General features: G+C 30.4%; 1 protein-coding gene across 3 annotated transcripts; it reads left to right on the top strand.

Moving 5' to 3' along the window:
• Positions 1–1,486: 1,486 nt before the first annotated feature.
• Sans (SAM_USH1G_HARP domain-containing protein Sans) lies at positions 1,487–20,656 on the top strand. Of its 3 annotated transcripts, XM_074118180.1 has the most exons (11): positions 1,487–1,690; positions 10,586–10,786; positions 11,393–11,577; positions 13,282–13,497; positions 14,667–14,843; positions 16,428–16,551; positions 16,637–16,721; positions 18,453–18,570; positions 18,710–18,885; positions 19,135–19,284; positions 19,465–20,656. In XM_074118180.1, the coding sequence occupies exons 3-11, from the start codon at positions 11,411–11,413 to the stop codon at positions 19,560–19,562; spliced, it is 1,311 nt and encodes a 436-aa protein (XP_073974281.1). In that variant the 5' UTR covers positions 1,487–1,690; positions 10,586–10,786; positions 11,393–11,410; the 3' UTR covers positions 19,563–20,656. The 3 variants fall into 3 exon arrangements, with proteins under 3 accessions (XP_073974281.1, XP_073974282.1, XP_073974280.1); XM_074118181.1 differs by lacking the exon at positions 10,586–10,786 and having other exon boundaries at positions 1,488–1,690; positions 11,425–11,577; XM_074118179.1 differs by lacking the exon at positions 10,586–10,786 and having other exon boundaries at positions 1,489–1,690.
• Positions 20,657–20,722: the final 66 nt, after the last annotated feature.

Genomic DNA, 20,722 nt, shown 5'->3' with positions numbered 1-20,722 from the left:
AACGTAATAACAAAACTTAATTTACTTAAACTTATTCTTTAAATTGCTCATTTAACTAATAATTCACTAACAAAATATGTATAAAAAAAATCTCATTTATTACGCTGTACATATTAATTCAAATTTTTTATCTTCTTTTGTTAGGTAAGAAAAATCTAGCGAACATTCCAAATGTTTGAAATTGAATTTTCAATACCGGAAATAGCCGGAAAGCAAAAAAGCTATAAAATGTGCGCCTGGGTTTCCAAATAACTCAAAAACTAGAAATCGCAGGAAAATGAAGCTTTAAGTGGACTTTGTCCAAGGAACCTGACTGTAACAGATTGTCTATCAACCAACACTTACAATTTACTGAGTAGATTTTTCACTTTAAGGAATTTCTTTCGAAAAATGGTTTTTACAATTTTTTTATTATTGGTTTATATAAACTGTTAGTTTCATATTATTTTAGTTATTTATATCTATTCTTAATGTATTAGTTAATGTTGTTTTGTTGGAAGATTTATATTTATTTTTCTTTTATTTTCCTTTTTGATGTTTTTTATTTTTTACTTTTTGTATTATTATTGTATTATTTTTTTTTTGTGTTTTGTTTTTCTTCTTTTTCTCTCTCTCTCTCTCTCTCTGTCAGATTATGCACTCTAAGTGTATTGTTTTATTGAGGAGAACCAAACTCCATTTTGTATGGGTCTTCCCAAATACAAATAAAATTATTATTATTATATTATTATATTTCTCCCTATAATTTTAATTGGAATTCATTATTTAAATAAAATTTGGAAATCAAACGTCATTTTGAATGTAAATATCACTTTACTAAATAAATTGGTTAGTTTTAGCGTTGGGGGGGGGGGGGTAAAAATTCCTAGTTTCTAGAAACTATCATTAAGTAAATTGCGGTCAAAGCAAGTCGTGTGAGGCACCAAATATTTTGTTTTGTAAATGGAAATTTTAAAATAAAGACCTCAATAAAGAGGCACCTTCATTCAGCCGATTTTCTTCGAATCTGTAAATTTGGTTTTACAATTTATTTTTATTATTATTATGTAACAGCTAAACAGTTAAGGTGCTTTCGAAGAAACAGTAAAAACTAACCAGGAATGCATTCAATCAAATTTTCTTGAAAAAATGTTTTAAATAAATATTATCTTTCAACATATAAGCAATTAGTGTTCACCAACTTTCAAGAAAATTGTTGAAGCAGCAAGAAAATCATTGAATAAATGAAAAGTTGTTTTTGTTTTAGTAAATTGGTAATTTCGGAAAACTGATAGTATCCAAAATCTTATTGTGATATGCAATTTCGCGAAACTTCTAATTTCTACACCCTGTGATTTTTCGTTCTTGATTTAAGATGTGTGTGCTCGTACAAACTGAAACAAAAATTGATATTTCCGGTGAAACTCAAAATCTGAAATCTGCCCGATAACAATACTTCCGCTTATAGCAGAAGAATAAGAGAAAGTAAAAAACAAAAAAGAACAAAGAAGTCCAACCGTGGCAGAGGTGGAAGAACCTTGATCCACTAGAGAAGCGGGGATGTCAGAACAGGGAGATAGTAGGTGGGGAGCAGAGTTCAGGTTCGTGGAGTTTTAACTGACGTCAGTTGTGTGTTTGGACAACCAAAGTACAGTCAACAAACTCGGTCAACGTTATTAGCACAAATAGTGACATTTTAAAAATATTACAGGTATGTGAGAATACTTTAACTGGATTATTTTATTTTGTTAAATAAAACAAACTGTTTTCTTGTGGTACTGCGTTGATCGATTTGGAAATTAGCAAGTTAAAAAAGAAATATAAGGTAGTAAATTAGGACTTTATAGTATTATCATAAATGTGACTGATGTAGTTTGTAAGATTTAATTAAATCCTAAGTTTTTATAGGCATTGAAGAAGGATATTGCTCTGTTAATAAAGTATACATTTAACACGAATAGCGGATACTGCTTGTGTATGTGGTTCGTGCCATAGATACGTTCAGGAATGTTTTTGTAGCTTGGTAACCGTATTAATCTCTACTTACAAATAATAGAAATTATCTACTTTTTTCGACTTTCTCCCATGTAAAAACTTAACTGTTACTACTATTGCAAATACTCCATGCATTTACAGATTGTAAACTGATAGAAAAGAAAAAAAAAAACAAAAGTCTATATATGGTAATTGTTTTCGTTGACTTCACTTTGAGTCAACTTTACTACAGTTATTAGCGACTTTGATGCAATTGATTTACCAGCGATTTCTTTGCTTAAAACTGCTTACTGATTTCAAAGCGTGCCTTGTCATTTCCATTTTTAAATCTTTCTCTAAAAAAACCATCGTTTTTGGAACTTCTGTCTCGTGATAATGTTCAATTTATACATGAATTTGGACCAGATATAATAATTTGAGAATTCCTGAGTACGAAAAAGATGCTTTTAGAGGAATGTACTATATACATGTGTTTGTAAACAGTCCTACCTCACAAAAGTGGAAACGCGGGTAGCTCAAACCGATTTAATTATACTTAAACTTAATTAATTATAATATACATATGATAATGTTAATTATTTTCTTTGTATACTTTCCTGATACCCGACCAAACCCACAACTCCTGAATGCATTTTTTTTCAGTTTTCCTCAAAGTAGCTTTAATGATTTTCATTAAAACTTCGAATACTTATTTGAATCATTTTTCCATGAAAATTCATTTTTGGACAGTTCTTGACGAGCTGTTTTTCTATGTGTGGTCCTTGTAGTTCATGTATGACATTAACGACGACGATTAATTGTATTGAACTTATTCCGACCAAAAATGAGATTTTTCTTACATTTTTCCACTTTTCCGCGATTTTTTGTAAATCGCTCCAGCTGATTATCAAACCAAAAAAGAATTACGAAATAAACCTTGTACATAAACTATTCACATAAACGAAAATAATTTAAATACAAATTTTCGTATTCTTTTTTTGAGGTAATTATCCTTTAAAGTGCTGTTTAGGAGTAATACAAAGGAAACTTTAGAGACAATCGTGTGCTGTTCACTTGGATTTTACATTAATTCCAGAAAAAAAAAAAATTCAAGTATTTGATATTCCATTTACGACTTTAAATTTTCAAATCAGTTTATTAAATGTTTTGTTTGCTGTTATTGTGCCCGAATAGGTTTAAACATCAATTTGGTTTAATAGGAGTTCTAATCTATTGTCTTTGAGTCATTATTACTTTGTTGAATTGGTCATGATTGTGCATTGTATTTTTTAAATAATGTAGTAATGTAATTCCTTCTACATTTCTATACTGTTTTGGATTCCTTAAATTTGAAAATGTCATCAAATTTTCCTTGAAAATTAATAATTAATATATTCCTTTTCGTATGTTTGGTAAAATTGGTTTTAAGAATCTTTTATGTTTTCACATTCATCATATTTGCATAAAGTTGTCATATTGTTCTGTAATCATTCATTTAAATGTCTCGCTGGATCAATAAGAAAAAGGCAAGGCATGTTGTTAAGAACGAGTTACTGGAGAACAGCCCAATATTGTGTGCTATACCTATCTGCGGTGCACGGAAGCGATACTTCCTGTTCTTCACAAACGAGGGGTCATAGAATTTCTGATCCGTAACGTACACGGTCACTTACTTTTAAAGCTGTTTACCACTCTCTTTCTAAACTAAGTAATAAAAAATTTATTTTTAACTTTATATATTAATCAAAATATTAAATTGTTTATATAAGTCTCTCAAGTGATGATAGACAACTTATATAAAAATTATAGTATACCTATAAAAAGTATTTTAAGAATTTAGCACTATTTTATTACCTAAAATTTTCCTTATTCCAAAGAAGAATGTAAGTATGTGTAATATAACAGTGATAGCAACTTAAAAATAATAAATCTTTCTGTAATCTTAGTAAATTGTTCATAGGTTTTATTTTCTCCGCTCTTCGAAATGTAAAATGAATTCCACTTTGTATTATTCGTATACTTTTACCGACAACTGGGCGGAAAAAATATTTTTTTGTCGTTAAACAATTACACATGCCTAGAGGACAATAAACTCATGCAGTAATGTCTTAAGTATGTAATGTCTCAACCCAGTTCGTATCCCAAGTCCTAATACTTCATGATTAAGAGTAATGGATATTGAGCGCTCATGGATATTCTTTAGGTTGGTCTTTTCTTAAGTACATTGGCACCAAATCTTGGTTTTAAGATTTTTCTCGCTTCTGTCGACACTAGGCTGATCTGAGTTGGAATCGAATAGTTCAAGAATAAAGTTTGACTTCAATGCTTTCAACATTTTTTTGGAATAGTCTCTTTTATTAGATACTGAATTATAATGCTTTCCTAAGAATGTACAGTCAAATCTACATATAGCTAATTTTATGTAGGGATGGATGATGCCTTATCAGTAAAAAAGAAATAAATAAAATATAACTGTAAATAAGAACTTTCTGAGAAGGCATTTTTCCCTTTCCAGGCACACATTTCCTTCAAAGTTAAAAATTCTTTTCATGTTCACCTAGTTTTAACAAAAATGTAGGTGACGATGAAAAAATAGGTACTTGTCACACAAAGCAGGCACTTGAACGTAATGATATACTAGACCAGCAGTCGGGGGTTATTATTTCAATTCTTTGAGGATAATTATAACAGATTAATATGCGTTGCGGTGATCGTTGGACAATCAGATCAATAACCCTTCTTTTTATTCTGTTCTGTGCAGATGATAAAGTTGGATGGTTTAATTGAAATAGGTTACTTCACATTTCTTTTGGAATATCTAATAATCCAGTTCCTAGGATTTTTTTTTTTTTCCAAGAAAATGGAGTTTTACGTGCAGTTAGTACGTGAAGCTAAAAGAAAACACTTATTTTTAATTTATTTAAAATAAAAAAGTTGCAAAAAAACTCTTTTAACTGAATATATGTCTCCAAAAAGACCATTTAGACCAGCAAAAAAAACATGTGTATGTTACCAATTGCTCTGCATTTTTTTAATTACAGAAAAGTTTCTACCTGGAATAAATATACTTAGATACAGTTATCTTTCAAGTTCCGTTATTTTTAGCTTATGTAGTCCATAAAATAGTTATTCTTAATTGCTGATTGGCAACTCAAACAAACCTTTCAATTGCCTTTATTTTTAGACTTTTTATTTCGCCGACAGAAGATACGTAAAACAATTTTGAAGGCTTTTTTAGAGTTTTCTATATAATTACATAAAAATAAGAAATTGGATGACCGATTCCAAGACTAAGTCTAGGAATCGGGAAACCACTTCATAGGATGGTTTAGAACGTGTGCTAGTTGTATAAGCAGCGTTGAGAGAGTAGAAAAACACTGGATGGCAAGCCAGGGATCTTAAATGGCAAGAAGCTAAAACGCGACAATAGTGCAACACTAAAAGGATACTCTCACTAGAACCCAAGAACCAGATTAGCCTGACTGGGTTACTTAATGGGCGCAATGGATTTATGAAGCACCTCCACTAATTAGTAATTAGCCTAGAAAACCTAAGCACGCTACGTTAGAACAACCATTGGTTAGAATATGATGTCTTTGGTACTGTAAGTACAGCGGAAATTGTAAAGGAGAACGAATAATAGAAAAGATTATGGTTCTAGAAAGTCAGTAGGCTTCTGCTATTAAACTCTCAAAGGCCCAATAAGCCGTCTTTTGGCTACGTGCCTGGGGCGCAGGACCTGTCCCATGAATGTTGCAGTCCTTTTGATCAAGTGAATGAGTACTTTATTGAATTTCTGGCAAATTTTCTTTTCGGAATCTACCTCGGAACCATTCGAAAAGCTGGTGTTTTTTTGAAAATCTCTTGTAAAATTGGAATAATTATTCCAACTGCTAAGTGACTGGCTCTCTGTTGGACTAAACTAATACATGCAAGCTATTACTCTTTTACACCTGCAAGCTAAACAATTAAACCATCTCCTTTCTACTTTATTCGATAAGTTTAAAAGAACGTATGTGTGAGGCTGAGTTAAGACTAGATTTTATAAATATATTGGTCACCTGAATATCTCGCATAAAGTGTTGAAATAATCAGAAGCAGAAATACTGTCCATTAAGTTCTCACCAATAATGTGATGAGAGTGAAACACAGAAGTTTGCTTGGAAGCAAATACAAGATTTTAAACGATGCAACTATGATCAACTACTATAGTAACAGAATTGACTGCAAAATGACCTACGTTTTGATTTTTTTTCTTTTTTTTTAACGTAAACTGACTTCCCTCAAGCTTTCACATTGTTTATATTCTTTGCAAATTGCCCAGAATACTGTGATTGAGTAAGGTGTTTATCTAGCTCGTTGACTCATTGCAGCTCTACATTGCAATCTACTCCAGTTTTTTTATGCAGGCACCTCATTCCAGCACCTGCATCTTTAGATACCCTCTAATTTTGTTATGTTCCGGGTTAAATTCTCTCTCTTTCTCTCTATCATTATTCTTTTAACAGAATTGGCAGTTTTTTAATTTATCATCTTCATTCCACTGTCTAACTATTAAACACTCTATAAGGTGAATAATAGTTACTGTCATCCAAATAGTAAGAATTTATATTTTATCTTATTACAATTATTTTGTTATATGCAAAAAAAGAAAAAGTATCTCTTATGGGTTCTAACTTATGGGAACTAAGGACATAAATAAACGTTTCTTTCTTTCTCAAGCGTCTATTATAATCCAAAAACGAATCATATGAAATTCGTTATTGATACCGTTTTTGTTTTAATCAAGTAAGATTTTGGTAATCCGATTGCCACACAGCTCTTTGAATTTTCCGGTTTCTTGAGTATAAGCGAAATCTACAGATTTTTCTTTAAATGTTCGTTGACAATCATAAGTGGGTCAGCCAGTTTTATTGTTCTGGAGAAAGAATGATGTTAGTGGTTTTCTTTGTAAAAGCCATTCCTTTAAACTAATCATGTATGCACTTAGATTGTTAACAAATATAATAGTTTTTGTTTTGCTTTTGGTTTGTTTATTTTATTTTTTTAATGTATAAAAAAGAAAGTTGTTGCTTCCAATGTAGCAAATAATTTATTCGCCTTCAGATTCCGCTAGGAAATACGATTCAATTCCAATTGAAATAAAACTAGATGAAAATTATTTTTATTTTTTTTTAAATGTTTATTGTACAATTTGTAATAATACCTATTTATTTATTTTTAAAAAATATCATATTAAAATAATCAAATGAAGTTGGTTGCTCTTCTTTCCAGTCAGAACTATAACAGTTTTATATTAAAAGCCAATCTTTTCCATTTTAGGTATTCTTTAATAACCTTTTTACCAAACCCTCCAAGCCCTTATTACTCATCTGTACTCTTCTAAAATTAAGGGAGATCGCTAAGAAATAGACATTATCGACTTATCTCATTTTACAGAGCAGATATAGCCCTCTCAGAATATCATTCCTCTAAGTCAAGGATGAGCAACACGCGGCCCGCTAAGCATTTCTAAAATTGAATTTGATCTAATATTGATCAGCTTGTATCGAAAAAACAATGCCAAATTTCTCATTAAAAATTTCAAGTAAATTCCTTTTTCTGTTCTTTTCTTGTTTGTTTTCATCTTGCATTAAAATTTGTTTATGAAATCTTTACTTTGTTTTTAATTTTATATCTTTTTATTCTAATATTTATTATAAATAAAGTTTCGTAAAATATTAATAAGAGTTAATCTATGTGCGGCCTGCCAAAAAAAATTAAAATTTAAATTGGCCCACTGATTAAAAAGGTTGCTCACTCACCCCTGCTCTAAGTTAATATTTAAAGTGTTGAATTCTGATTTATAATATAGTTCTCGTTAAGGGAAATCGTTCCAGCCTGAGATTTAATGATTGTTCAAATCTAATCTTAAATCTTTATTCAGCCTATGATATATATATGTATGAGTGATGTTAGCCTTCGAAAATGCGATCCTCCAGAACAGTATTCAATGCAATTTCCTAAATGACTGCATCTATGAGAGTATAGTAGAAGCAAAATTCATTAACTTCAGACTCAATTACTGGTCTAGTATGTATTTTGTTGACATTTTGAAAAAAAAACAAATTATTTGGAAGGCTAGGATTTTGGAAAAAATTGGCCATCTGAGAGGAATGGTAGTCCACGCATTGATCATTTAATAAAAAAATAAGCAAACTCTCATCTAAAAATACAAAAATACTGTCAATGAATTCATTATTGAGTGAACATAGTATGTTGGTAGGTAGTTGAACTATCAAAGAGATTAGCAAGCAAATGAGATAAAAATATTTTACAGTTATACATGATCTATGTGCACACTTTTTTAACGAAAAATTACATTTACAGTTCCTTGCCTATCTTGAGAGGCAGTATGCAATCGTGCAAATTTTCGATTGTACATTTTTACCGGAATTTAACGTTTTAAGGTTTTCCTAACAAAAACAAAAGTTGTTTTACCAATTTTTGTGACCAGCACAACTCAAAAAAGGATGGTCACGAAAAGTTCAAACCTGAAATTTCGACATTTACCACCTGAAGAAACCGTCATGTTTACGATTTGCTATAAACTACCGTACTATTCCGCGCATTGTAATTGTGTAACTTTATTTTGTAACATAATCCCAAGAAAATCCGTTTTAGGGTAGATCTGGAGGAGATATGTGTAGCGTTTTCTAAAGGGCAATTTCAGTGAATTGTACTGACTTAGCACATGCACAAAATAATTTAATATGTTTCCAAAATCGGAAGTTTGAAGATAGTCTATTGCCTGAAGAAATGAGGATCTCTTGGAATGATTTTTTCTTAGTTTTTTGCTAGACTTTACTGAAAAACTTCCGTTTCCTTAAATTCTTCTCTCAGAATTAATTTTTAGAAATAATTATAAGTTTGTCACTCTACTTTTTCATAAGAAAACGCATATTAAAGCGTAAAAAAAAAAAATCGAGTAACCTTGTGAATAGTAGTAAGAAAAAGTTGTATGAGAGTTATTTCTGGCGAATTTTTTCGACTATTGATCTGGGTATGAAGTTTGAGGTGAATTAGGTAGCTATTTTGCTATTAGGGTGCAAGGTCAAGTTCGAATATTGAACCCTGCGCTACAGATAAAGGACTTTATCGGGTTCATGCATCTACGCTCTGCAATCGTAGCGCCCAATTATATTTTTAACTCAAAAATTATTATTCTTTATTGCATTCATAATAAGAAGTCAAAGTTGGACGTTTTTCGACGTTACGCTTGTTGGTGCACGTTTTGACGATCAACTCTTATACAACTGTTCTACTGGATAGTTTTAGTAAGTCATTTTATTGGAAGCTTAAAAATCATTTAAAATAAGAACAATTAGACAATAACAATCCAACATTAATTCGCTGAAGTGTGTAAATCAGCCAAAAAAAGATGTCAAATCTTCGACGACACAGATGCTCATCTATTGGTTTATGTAAGTCAGCCATTTGATGATTTAGTCACTTCTCTAGTAATGCTTACTTTCATTTAATAAACTCTTTCCTCCTATTTATTTTCTTTTAGTTTCGTAACTTCCTTTTAGTAATTTATATAAAGTTAATAGCTAAACGTTTTGGTGAAAGTAATATTTGTTTCACATCTGTCCTCTTTATGAGTAATTTAGGAAGGAAGAATTTCCATAACTGAGTGATTTCTAGGAATGAAAGCCTGCCTTTTGCTCTATTCATGAACAAATCTAGATCTGGGCACAATAAATTAAAAATCTCTGCTAATCTAAAAATTGTAATTATAAAATAAAATAATAAAAATTATCTAAATTACAATTAATTGGACCAATTTAAAAATTCTTTAAATATAAGTTCTCTATAATATTTATAAGTAACAAATGTGTAACTAAAATTTAAATTGGTAAGAATATAATTAGAGAGCTGCACCAGTCACATAGTAGGATATATTAAATTTTTTATCAATTTCTTCATCTTCGTCACCTTTTTACCCCTGTACTGAAAAAAACTTTTCGACTTCACTATCCATTTCATCGTTTTGTAAACCTCATCATGAGTTGAAGTATTCTCGCTTACAGAAAGGAGAGTATCTTTATGCCTCGGCTTATCTCTCCATCTTGCTTCTGCCATAGGAGATTTAGTTATATTCCTTAACTACCATCAAGTTTAAAAACGCAACAGTTTAACATTGATACATTTCTTAGGGTTTTCGGTTTATAATATTACAATATAACAGTGTTCTAAAGCATTAGTTTTCTATCTGTTGACAATGATTGCAATTGACTCTTAATGGTTGTAAATATCTATTCTATCTATATTTAATATGACTTTGCGATAAAACAGTTCATTAACTGTAGAGGCGCATTTCTGCAACGTAATAGCCGCAAGATGTGGAGTTAAAACGATCTGTAGGACGCAATCCTTTTTTATTTTGAGCTTTATGTCGACAACAATCAAAATCTTAATATCGAGATTAAATATGTAGCATAATTAGTTTACACGTTGGACGAAATGCATATGGTGCAGATTGTTTTATGTGGACCATTGTCATACCTAAATTTAATATGACAGTACTAAATGTACAAATACATTCATTTAAAACAAAACAACAATTTAAATTGATGTTATACCCTGACAGGTAAAAACTGTAATTGTTACACCTATAATTAAAGAGAATAAATATTTAAGAAAGGAAGAAACATTATTAAAATCTTTTGGAAATAGCACGAGGTCATGTAGGAGAAGTAATGAATGGCACGCCACTTTCGGATTGAAATTTATAGTGGACAAGTGAATGAACAACGTTTTACGATACCGGATTTTCTGACAAAGTAAAAAGGTTAATGACAAATTGATTGATTTTTTTTCTTGCCTTTGCATAATTGTTTCGTTTATTGTGATTGTTTTCGGATTTTCATCCGTTTTTAAAAATTTATTTATCAGCTTTTTATATACTGAAAATTTCTTTACAGCCAGCTTTGCGGGTTAATTCCAACGATTTATTCACTAAAATTCTGTTGGAAACAACCAGAATATAGTATTCTCTGCGGAAATAAAATTAATCTGAATGATTTATGAATTAGTGTAAGTGATCACCTAATGGGTAGTGTTCATTTGATATGTTTAAAAGTCAAAATGTATAATTTATTGAAATAAAATACTAATCAGAGAAGGGATTAGCTGGTTTATACTGGTTTCCGTATACTGGAAAAACCTCAGATTTTCTCTTCCTAGGAGCTTCTTCTGGTTCACTAACCAGTGATGGACAGTGTTCTGTGCATCGAGAGAACACTATCCAGAGGCACGCAGTGCATTGAAACAAGCTCCGGGCGCCAATTACCTCATAATTGATGCCTTAAATTTACTTTCTTAAAAAATACTAATCTCAAAACGTTGTTTTCTTTGACTTATTAGTTTTTAGTTTTCAGTTTAGTTACTATATTAGTTTCAGAATTTGACATTGATGTCGCAAACCAGGTATCACAGAGCAGCTCAAGATGGCCTGCTGGATATTTTGAAAGAAGCTACCAAAAGGGACTGCAATTTAAAGGACGAAGATGGTATGACTCCTACATTATGGGCGGCAAATAATGGACAGCTGGAAGCATTAAGACTGTTAGTCGGCAGAGGGTTAGTAATTAGATAAATGCTTTTCTCTCATTAAAAGTATTTTTCTCAAAGAAGGGTTAATTAAATATTCCATAAAGAAATGTTTAGTAGTTGTAAGCAAAATTTTCTTCTTCTAGTTCTCACTGTACCAGAGATGATTTTAATTTTCAATAGCAGCACCCTTCTATTGATTCCTTCTGCTTCATTCTGGTCTCTCTACTGCACATCCTTCCATAAGTAATTACTTGTTCCTAACGGCTTTCATCTCTCTCTCATTATCGGGCAGTTCGCATTTATTTCGCGATATTTGACTGTATAGCTATTTAACTGGTTATTAGCACTTGATTTTTATAAATCGTTTAATTGTTAGTTTAGTTTAATTGACAATAATTATTAATATTTTTAAGGAATAATGCTGGTAAGTAATTGATTTATAGCACATTAATTTCCTTATGCAAAATATTTGTGACGAATCGGCCAGAAATAGTTTACTTTGATTTTAAGTGCTTAAATGTCATATGGTTAAATTTTAGGATAATTAATAGAAAAAAGTTATAGCAATTTGTATATTGGTAAAACCCAGTAGAGATTATTGTTGAGCTTAGGTAGCTTCTTACAGATTTATGAGAAATTTATTTAATTTGTGATATAAGTATTGTACAAGAAAAGAGTTTGAATTGGTTGAAATTGTTTAACTTTTTTATATTTAAAATAGACTAAGTTTTTTTTCATCACGTTGAAAAAGAAAATAATTCATTGCTTAGTTGATCTTTATTTTGATATAATTACAAAAAATATTACATTGGGTAACCAATTTTAGTATTGCACTTAATGCCATTATAGCTATACTAGTTACAATAAGTACAATGCTAACAAAACAACCTTATATTAATAGTTTCTATAAAAAAAAGTGCGACATTGACTGAAGTTTATTAGGATAGGTTGGTTAAAAATGCTTGTCTTACTTTAGAGAGTTTTTTGTAAAGATTATAACGTTTCACGGGCACTCTAGAATTGCTATCCCTTTCCATTATGGGCGGCTAGTTGAAATGGAACAACTATTACATATTACTTAGTAGATCTCCCTTAAGAGCTGCAGGCTTAGTAGTAGTATAGGCTTTTTTATATATACATGGTGAAAGTATACACTGTACACTCACGCGGTAAAATTGTACAATAGATAAATTGTACGGGAATCTCGATGAAATGCGTTTCAAACTTTCTCCTTAATTTAGTTTTTTCTCTTTTCATATCTTACATTTATTGGATGTGACTAGAAGGTCATTTAACTTCTTCTTGTACATAAAACAAATTTTTAGGTTCCTCTTTAATTTACTTCTTTTAAGGGCCAATTTAGAATATTTGTTCATAATTTAAATTTACTTTTACGCTATTGCGATTTCATCCCAATTTCCTTACTTCCTATCCTTTTAAGCTGGAAAAACAAGTGATAAAGAAGAGGAAAAACAAAATGTCACACTGCTCGTATCATCCATAAAAATAATTATTCGAACGCAAGCTGTGATACTTGTAGAAATTATAATTAGTTAAATTAGGGTAACATGAGAAAACAAAATAATCCAGTCGAAAATACCCCTTGCCGTATAAGTATTCCTCTTCAAATTCACAGTGCTTGCAACAAACGTAATTATATAATAGTAATCAAATAAAAGTTCGAAAAATAAATAAATGACTAATTTTTCAATAATTTTTTTGATTTTTCAGGGGAGACGTAGAAAAAGCTAACTACCACTTTGGACAGACTGCTCTGCACTTGGCCGCTGCACGTGGTCACTTACCATGTGTTTCTTTTTTAGTTGGATTCAATGCAAATTTATTTTCGCTTGACAATGAACATCACACACCATTACAAGTTGCATCTAATCCTCACGTCATTGACTTTCTGGACAAAGCAACAACGTCATTACTTCTTAACAACAAGTGAGTTCTTTATGTTTTTATATTCATATGTATACCTAAATCATTTTCTCAAAAAACTTTAAGCTCAATTCTTATTACAGATCAATCTTTCGTTGCCAGCCTCCTACCTGAAATCATGATTTTTAAACGACTCCGACAGCTCTACTACGTTCGCAAACGTTTCCTTTTACAAGTATTACCCATTGTTACGAATTTTAAAAGTGAATTGGTAATACACATTTTGAGATCTCCTGACTCCGAAAACAGTAGTTTGAGTTTAAGATCGGTGTGAACATAATATCTCTAAAACGAACTATGGAGTACTCTCAAAGTGGTATCCTGGTAGAATCCTTTTTTGGTTCCAAGATGTCGGCCGAAAATAATTAACTGGCAGAGCTGTTTCAATGTACTTCCTTTAGTTTTCGCAATTTTCCAACAATGATTCGATCACTTTTATTTAAATATTTCTAGACCAAGCATTTACAAACATGTCTATTTCTTTTATTTGAAACGTTTTTATTGTACAATTACTTTTTGTTTGTATGTTGTTGTTTTTTTTTTTTAATAACTCGGCCCTCTCCAAAGCCACTTCGTTTAAAATTAAAAGAAATTAAAAATCTACCACCTTCACTAGGAATTGATTTATACTATAAAGCGGGGCATTAAAGAAATTGTTGGAATTCAAAGCTAGATTAAAATTGTTTTACTAAAATGCAGCAAAAGAATTGATTTCAGGGTTTCTTAAAAATCAAACTTAGAATCCTAACTGCTGTCAATTATCACAAAAAAAAAAAAAAATAATAATAATAATAATAATAATAAATCGTTACTTTTTGACAATATAGGGATGCAAATTATTTTTCAATTCACATCATTTAATGATAAACGTGGTGAATTCGGAGGGGGTCTCGTGAGGTAGGAGTACTCAATGAAAGGAGCGACTATTTTGAACTTGAAAAGCAATAATTAGATATTCTCTGCGAAATAAATTTTACTTTCTTCGCCAAGTTTATAATCTAGATAACCAATAACTTCCGAATTAACTACTAAATTCTATATAATTCTGCCTTCTAGGATTAAGTTCTATATTATTGTTTAAAACAAAATTCTATGGGATACGTTGTTAAATAAAATTGATTTTTTTTTTTTTCATTAAATTTCTTTGGTTGAACATTCGTCATTTTCTATAGGAAAGAAGTGAAAACATTAAAAGATAAAGCACTGAAAGATGCGGAACGAAGGAAAAAGAAATACGATGAGAGGATTAAGAAAGAAAGGGATAAAGAAGAGAAGAGAATGAAAAAAGCGGAGAAAGTAATTGGTTCTAAGATAGAAACTGACACTCCTATTCCAACTGTACAAGTAAAGTAAGCTATTTATGAAATTTTTTATTTGATTACTTCAAAATTTGTGTATATTTTGTTTATCCCTTTTGAGTGCAATATTAATTTAATGGCGGTTGCCTGAAAAATTTAATATTGTAGCATTTTTTTTAGTGTTATATCAAATTCGACAGAGTATTCAGACATAATTTTATTTTGACTAAACTGATTAGGCTTAAGTTTGAAAAAAAATTTCAAAATGTCAAAATTTCATTTCTTACATTAAAAATACAATTTCGAAAGCAAATCTTGTTGAAATACTATATAGTACAATTTCATCCATCATTAAGAAGTCCAGAGGAACTTAATTTTCAAGCACTTATTGAGCTTTAAGGTGTGTTTCAGATGTCAGATGTGAGGTTTGAAAATTTTTAAAGAATTTAGTTTTATTATAATTTTAAAAACGTTTGGTGTGTCAAATAATATTTTGAAATTGAATGTGTCTAAGAAAACTTTGAACCCCTTGCATTTAAATAATTGTTATCTCATGCTTAGAGCACTTCCTTTGAATAACTATTTCCTTCCGAAAACCGTTGCTTTTGAAATCAATAAAAAGAAGAGGTGTTTGGTTTAAGCTACCTTAGTTAATAGTTTGCCTGTGATTTTACAAGTTCATTAGATGGTTTGTATAACTGAGGAAATTTTCTTTATTATCCGCTCTCAAGTGAAGCTTCATATAAGAGTAGTATATTCAGATAAACAGCTATTGCCATGCCATAAAATATCGAATCTATTCTAATTATCATTCGTACCAATTTCTTAAGATGAAGTATTAGTACAATAAATTTTAAGATTATTCTTTACAATTTAATTGTTGCCTTGGTGTAATTTTGCCATGAGTTTAAATTAATTTTTAAATCTTAATGACAAGTTACTTCTTATTTCTTCAGATTACAATGATTGAACTCATTTTTGAATATAACAATCTTAGACTCCTGCAAGGATATGTTCTCAGCTTTTCGTTGTTCTGAAGACCATATAATGAGCAGAATTTGAGTAGTCTAATGATAGAATTTTGTTCAGCTGAATCCACACGGGACGATCAAAAACCTAGTGTTTTTCTACAAGTGGATTTCAGACTTAGGCAACTTACTGTTCTAGTTTTCTTTTATCAGCATAAATTGAATATAATAATACAATCTCTGACCTTAGGTGTTTGTTACGTAAGTTTTCAGTCTGTTTTGAAGACTCTACACATGTTAACAATTTACCTGAAGGCAATTATCGATAAGTTGAACACAAAAATTTGGGATTGTATCTAACCCCATTGAAATGCATTAATCATTTTGATTACCACCTGATCTTAAAACATCAAGTATGTTCAAGCCATTGATTCTTTTAAAAATCGAATACGGGCACTTCTTTAAGAACATGCTGCTAAATCAAATTTTTAGAAAGAATACAGGATTCATACAAAGCCTTTTTGTTCCTGGGAGTATGGGGCCGCCCGAGGGATTTTAGTACAATGTGTTTCACTTTGCAAGCCTCTTAAAAATCAAGTTACATTTGCCCTATTACTCTCATTATTGCTGTTACGATGGCTATCTAATGATCCAATGATCTTTGTAGAAATAACTCTTCAGCACTAGTCAAGGGACCAACATTCACGGAAATTGTTGGAGGAACATTATCTAAAAAACCAACTACAGGTGTTAAAAAAATACTTGAGAAGACCTTGCGGCCCGATGATAAGGTTTTTTGTTTTGTTTTTTTAATAGTTACATATCAATAATAAGAATTCTGAACGTAGAATTTATTTTGTTACTTTATTTATCTAGAACCATCAGTCATGTAAAGCAGCACCTAACCAAAAAAAGGATGCGCAAATAATTTATGTTAGTTCCTATGATAATCCAAATACAGGTAAGTAATTAAGTACTTTGATATTTCTGAATAATTATTCATTTGTTTTCTCATTAATTGAGAGAATCTGATGTTGCAACTCTTGTAAACATTATCTATTTATTAATTATCTATTACTTTACAAACCACGCATCTTCGTTAAAGCAACTTTCGCCCTGTTTTAACATAAATATTAAGTTGAAAAATTCTAAAAATGTAAAAACCTAAAATTAACTATACTTATAGAACTTCATGTGAATAATTTCTTCTTTTTATTCTAAGGCTCGGTGTTCTTAAAAGGACCAAGGCCTCTTCGTTATTCTTTGCTATTCCTCGCTTCTCTTCGCCGAAGTCGGTTCTCTTGAATGAAGATCAGTCTTTGATAGTTTCTTAACCGTATGGTTTTACTGGGATAGTGTTGTTAATCCCATGCCCAAATCCCTGTTACCTTAGAAGGCTTAAAATTAACTATACTCGTAACAGGTCATGTAATACTTTGAAATCGCAAAATGTGAAGTCTTCTGAGTGTAGGATAGCAATAGAGAATAGCAAATATGTTTGGTTGCATTATTCATTACAATCCTCTCGATTTCAAGATGTACAATTGTAAGTACGGTTATGTAAGTATATATATCCAAATATAAAATTAAACAAGGCAGCCAGTCAGCTCACAAATATGCACACATATATCTCTGGAATGTTTATGACAATTGTATGAGGTTGAGGAGCAGGGACGCCAAGATCTCTGAAGAAGTGGCTAGAGCAGTTCTCTCACAATAAATGAAATATCTTTTTTTGACATTGTCGCAATGACTTCATCATTGACAACAAAAGTTTTGTCACTAATGACCAAAGAAATGGAAGCGCTCTTCCCCCTAAAAAAAATTTTTCTTATCGGAAGTTTGCATTTGTTTGCAGGATTTATTTCCAGGATTTTAGATCTTTATCATCTGAATACTGAAGTTTATAAATGAATTCCAAAGAAATAGGTAACTTTACATGTAAAATATGTACAAATAAATTCATTTTGGCAAGCTAATGTCTACACTCTTGTCAATCCAAGCAGGTTTATCAATTATATTGTTGTATCAGATTTTCATTAAACTGGGCAATGTTCCAGTAGATGAACACGTAACAAATATCTCAATAATCAATCAATATCGCCCATTTGATTGAAAATCTGATATTACAAAGAAAAGTGCATAAAACCTTTAAGGAAATTCAAACTAAAACGAATTTCACAATTAAAGGTTTTCACCCCAATGACAGACCGACATACTTACCAGACCAGTTAGTGAAAACCACTTTTTCGTATTCTGACGATCTCAAAATGAAAACTTAAAAATCGAAAATCTTCGCGATTACATTTCTTTTTCGTATTAAGGTGTTGAGGAGTTAGTTCTTTTACGGATTGAAAAGTTGACAGATCCGCATGTAAAATAACTACAAAATCTTTGATATGTGCCATGCGCCATTTTCAAATATTTACTGCTGTTATTTGATACTGCAATATAAAAAGTCAAAGCTTAATTTTCCTTAAGTTGGATTTTATAGCCCATTTCAATAATAATGTAAGGACTAGGTGCATATAGAAATTACATAACATTGGACTCTCTCCTCGTCGATAATAATTATGAAATATAATTGAAGATTTCTCTTATCTGAAACATATCAGAGTCCACGTTAAGTAAAATTTGAATGTTATGACAATAAAAATGAACAACAGACGTTCTCACATTATTGTTCGATTAGGTAAAAGAGGGAAAATATCAGATGTTTTTGAAAATCCGAGCGTCAATGGAGCTGATAATCTGGTGCAATCTTCCATGTTTGATAGACCTGGCTTTGGGAGTGTTGCGTTCAGAAGAAGGTAAGTAACAAAAGATTGTTCATTTTTATTTTATTCCTTCATTTTCACGTTTCTTCATTTTTTCAGGTTATATGTTAATTCCATTTTAAATTTACAATTTCAAACTTTTTACATTTGTAATTTCTAATATTATTTGCAGAGCAAATTTAGCTGGCACTCTCAGCGGTCCTCTTACTGAAGTAATTTTGGAGAAAGATACTGATATCGAAGGAGAATGTGGAAGTGAAACATCCATTGGATCTGTGGGAAGTTTGGCTAATAGGAACAAACCTAGTCAGCCGGTGTGGCTAGCTGATGATATTACGACTAGTGATGGTAAGTTGTACAGAAAATTGCAGTCTCAGACATCCATTCATCTTAGACTTCCGCCTTCAATGGTTTATATTTTGTTCTAAAAACTATTTTTCTGTTATAAAATTAGTTCCATTTTGAGTGAACTGATTTGTGTGGAGATGTCTAAAATTAGCTCAATAATTGACTGCTTAACTTTTTTTTTTTTTACAAGTTAGAAACAAATGATAATGAGACTATAATTTCTTACCTAACGTTATTCATACATTTTAGAAGAGAACATAGTTTCTAACGGACAGTGGAGTCCTTTAGAAAGGTTTCTGGTAGCAGCCGGCGTTGAGGAGTATTCTGCGACACTTAAAGAACAACAAATAGATTTAGATGCACTTCTTATACTCTCAGATCAGGATCTTATTGATTTAGGTTTGTAAATTCATTCATTCATTTACTTTATTTTCTTGCTTAATTCATCAAATTCAATTCTCTATCTCAATATAAATCATTAAATATAAAGCTAAACAATTTATTTGACCAATGCAATCTGGCTTTATTTTTCAATACTTTTCTACCCTTGATAAGCAAAACTGAATATTAAATTTATAGGCATACCAATGGGCCCAAGGAGAAAACTACTTCATGCAGTAGGACAACGTAAACAAGCGTTGCAGAATCCTGGGCTACTGAATGACACAAAATTATGAAAGTTTATTAATCTAGTTGCCAAAATGATCTCTTAATTAAAATTATTCTATTGTTGCAAATAAAAAAAAATGCTTTAATTTTGTTCTTTTACATAGAATATTTCTTGCAGATTGGACGAAATTATTAGCATTGTAAAAAGTAAAATAGGTAACAATTCTAGAATATTAGATAGTGATTTGCAATCGAAATTAATAAAATTAGGAATAAATAGAGCAGTGATTTTTTGGTATTTATGTAAAAATAAAAAATATATCTATAAATGAAAAGACAAAATATATATATAAATGAAAAATATTTACAAGGACAGAAGCGAAACAAATAATTAAGTTAAAAAATATAAATTTTCCTTCCTATTGTTTAAGGGTGCACTATTTATTGACAAAAATAATAATAATAATAGTAATAATAAAAAATATCAAAAGTTCATATGTTTATTCTATTAACAAATGTGTTAATTGAGGGAGGAAAATAAATAATAATACATTTTATTATAACTATAGAACATCCTCTTTACATTTCTTAAATGGCAACTATATAAAAAAAATCTGTAAATTTGTAAAATGTCAAATGGTCACTTCTTTATAAGACAAAAATAAATTAGTTCTAATTAGTAAACATTATAGTTTTCCAAGTAACTATGTAAATTTAGAAGAAAAAACTTGGAAAATTCAAAATATTAACAAAATACAATAAAACACAGAATTTCTGGGATTGCCAAAGTTCATAAACCGAAACTTATAAGTTGCAAAAAATCGAATCAGATCGTATTTAAGTAAAAAATTTACTTTTTACACAGTTTGTAATAGTATTCACATATTGTATTAAAGTTAATTAAGATGTTAAAACGTTCTTAATATTGTTTGTTTCCATTATCTTCCTAAGGTGAGTTCTGCTTATGTACCAAAGATTAAGAATAAATCTACATTCTTTATTATTTTAATAAATAAATCTAAATATGGTTAGATCTTGCGATACCTCCTATTAGATGTGCTTGAACATAATGTATAAGGGTAAAAAATAGTTTGTGTTTTGTCTTTTTGTGTGATATTTTGTAATTAGTAAATTATTAAAATAAAATCTTTTTGATAATATATACGCCCCTGTGTTGAATCTCATTGAAGATATGCAAGATTGAGTATATGAGGGGGAATTGGAGGGA

This window comes from Rhodnius prolixus, unplaced genomic scaffold, assembly GCF_049639745.1.
Source record: "Rhodnius prolixus isolate KJV_2025 unplaced genomic scaffold, Rpr scaffold_2, whole genome shotgun sequence".
Lineage (NCBI taxonomy): Eukaryota > Metazoa > Arthropoda > Insecta > Hemiptera > Reduviidae > Rhodnius > Rhodnius prolixus.
This window is presented reverse-complemented; position numbering and strand designations above follow the sequence as displayed.

Coding starts and splice junctions, on each gene's coding strand:
- Sans (XM_074118180.1), top strand. CDS start 11,411: ATGTCGCAAACCAGGTATCACAGAGCAGCTCAAGATGGCCTGCTGGAT. Junction 14,844..16,427: donor ATTCCAACTGTACAAGTAAA/GTAAGCTATTTA, acceptor TGATCTTTGTAG/AAATAACTCTTCAGCACTAG. Junction 16,552..16,636: donor CCTTGCGGCCCGATGATAAG/GTTTTTTGTTTT, acceptor TTATTTATCTAG/AACCATCAGTCATGTAAAGC.